Here is a 2,432-nt window from a genome sequence, read left to right on the forward strand (position 1 = left end):
GTTCGGGATTGTCAGAGTCGGGATGAGGGGAAAGGGGAGCCTCAATGAGAGAAGGCTGAGGGAAGGAGAAAGTGGGAGGGGGAGGAGATATGGTGCAATGTTGGACCATAGGGGTCTGATGAAAAAGCTCGGGGGGGGGGAGGGTGGGGCGGTGTGGAGGGGGCGCATAAGGGAGTACCCGGGAAATCCACTAAACAAATCTGCCTCGACCGAGAAGGCATAACAGGAGAAACAATAGAAGAAATATTAGAGGAGAAAGGAGGAGATGACATACCCGTGGTGTGAGCGTCCCCTATAGTCGCCCGTGCTCTAGTCAGAGGTGGGGAGGGTGGCCAGAGAGGAGCTTTCCCACGCTTCTTCCTTTGATCTTTCTCGTGTATCTTGTCCGCTTCAGTCAGATCTTGTGAGTTCAAATCTTCCCTTTCTATTGCAGATTGAGGTTCCTCCTGTGGAGATCAGACTTCCTCAACATTTTCCACCGGCTGTTGTACTCTCTCGTCGACCAAAGGGCAATATTTGTACACGTGCCCCACTTTGTGACATTTGCGGCATCTGTATGGAATTCCCTCGTAGTCCAGAGGTTGCTTCCAAGTGAATGACCTCCACTGAATATTAATGAATTCCCGCAGCCCTCCCCTTGTGTCCATATGAACCAAGATCCTGGCAAAGGCCATCTTACTAGTAGATAAATATGATTTATCTGATTCCATGCAAGAGCCGAAGGAATTCCCTATTCGCCTGAAGATGCCCTCCGATAAAAAATGTAACGGGAGTCCTGGTAATCTTACCCAGATCGGCCCGACTCCAAGCTGCTCCGTGTCTGGGTCGAAGAGAGGGGACCAACATTTCAGAAGGACAGGGGCATGCTCAAAATGATAATAAGACGAAAGGACCCAATTCGTGAGGTCGGGCCTGGAGAACCGAAGAGCGAACCACCCCTTTACGAACATTTGCACAGTGGGCAAATCGGCCAGGTGATTCCCCCAGACCTCAAAGACACAAGTTTTCAAAGGGGCCGTTGTATAGCTCCAGCCCCTAATTCTTCCCACCAATACCCTATCAGCAAAATCCACGGTCTCTTCCAACCGAATGTCTTCCTCCAATCTGAGGAAAGTATCTACCTCCTTAGTTTGGAAAAACTTCATCTTCTTGCTTATCGTGACCTCAGCTGCAACGCTTTCACGGCTTCCTAGAATGTGCTCCTAGGCAGGAGGACTCACCGGGGAGGAGATGAGGCGATGGGAAGGCTTTCCGATAAAGGGGGGATGCTGGTGAAACTGCCTGAGGGGATGGAGGTTGTGCACGGCGGGATCTGGGGCGTCAAGGAGGAAGGAGGAGTGTGGGGAGAGGCGGGGTTAGCGAAAAGCAAGGGTTGAGAGAAGTGACCAGGGGAGGGGGACGAAGGGTTAGGGTTAAGGAAACCCATAGCAAACCCTAGGGAAGACGGGGATGACGGGGGTGTTGAGAGAGATGGCCAAGTTGGAGGGTCATCCGGCAAAACTATGTGATGGTACGGTGGTCCAGAGAGCGAGGGGAGGCCAGAGATAGCCTCATGCAAATCGTTGCTAAATGAAATAGACCCCAACTTAGCAGGTCTCGAGGTTGCTCAGATAGTGCCCTCCGCTATCTCGTCTTCTGAATAATCTACCATCTCTAGATCCATCACTGTCAGGGTAAAAATATGCGCCAAATGCCTTGGTAACCGCCAGAGGGAGGAGCAGCAAGTCGACAGAATCCGGCAAAGAAGGCCAGAGGTCAACCAGCAGGGTCGTAGAGCGGGAACGGGCGTCCAGGTAAAAAAATGTGTAAAAAACCTAAGCTACGGGCCATGGCTAAAAGTATTAGATGCACGTGTTGATGGGGACGTGTACACTGCTGGTATAGCCAGCTGCTACATTTTGTTGCGTCCACGCACCCGCTACCCATTTTCGCCTGTAATCCTATCTGACGCCTCCATTCTCCCACCTGCACCAGAGCTCCATGTTTATCTCCAACTTGTTCAGAACAACTCATTACAACATTTGTTATTCTTAGAATTTAATTATTTTCAACTAGTATCTATAGCCTATACGTTGACGTAATTTAGGAACTGCAAAGATGAATATGAGATATATAAAATGTGCAATTATTTTTGTACTAATTGTTGTACTACAAAAACATTTTCTATTCTTAGAATTTAATTAATTTCAACTAGTATCTATAGGCTATACTTTGACGTAATTTAGGAACTGCAAAGATGAATATGAGATATATAAAATGTGCAATTATTTTTGTACTAATTGTTGCACTACAAATAGATGCAGATACTCTCTTTTCTAGGGAATTCGTGGGAAAAGAAGAGTTATCACTTATTGCTTCATCCATTCCAGTGAAAGCTCCGGAGTGTGGCTGGAAACTTTTAACACTACCAAAGATGCCCTTCTCTCTAGCAT

General features: G+C 47.9%; 1 protein-coding gene across 1 annotated transcript; it reads right to left on the reverse strand.

The window, feature by feature from the left end:
- Positions 1-455: 455 nt before the first annotated feature.
- Positions 456-1,145, reverse strand: LOC149194142 (uncharacterized). The gene has a single exon (XM_089407560.1). The coding sequence runs from the start codon at positions 1,143-1,145 to the stop codon at positions 456-458; it is 690 nt and encodes a 229-aa protein (XP_089263686.1).
- Positions 1,146-2,432: the final 1,287 nt, after the last annotated feature.

Source organism: Pinus tabuliformis, chromosome 2_2 (genome assembly GCF_031772625.1).
Source record: "Pinus tabuliformis cultivar Carrire ecotype Pingquan chromosome 2_2, CPIR1, whole genome shotgun sequence".
Lineage (NCBI taxonomy): Eukaryota > Viridiplantae > Streptophyta > Pinopsida > Pinales > Pinaceae > Pinus > Pinus tabuliformis.

Excerpts from the sequence above, each read along its gene's own strand:
- LOC149194142 (XM_089407560.1), bottom strand. The coding sequence starts at position 1,145 with ATGAAGTTTTTCCAAACTAAGGAGGTAGATACTTTCCTCAGATTGGAG.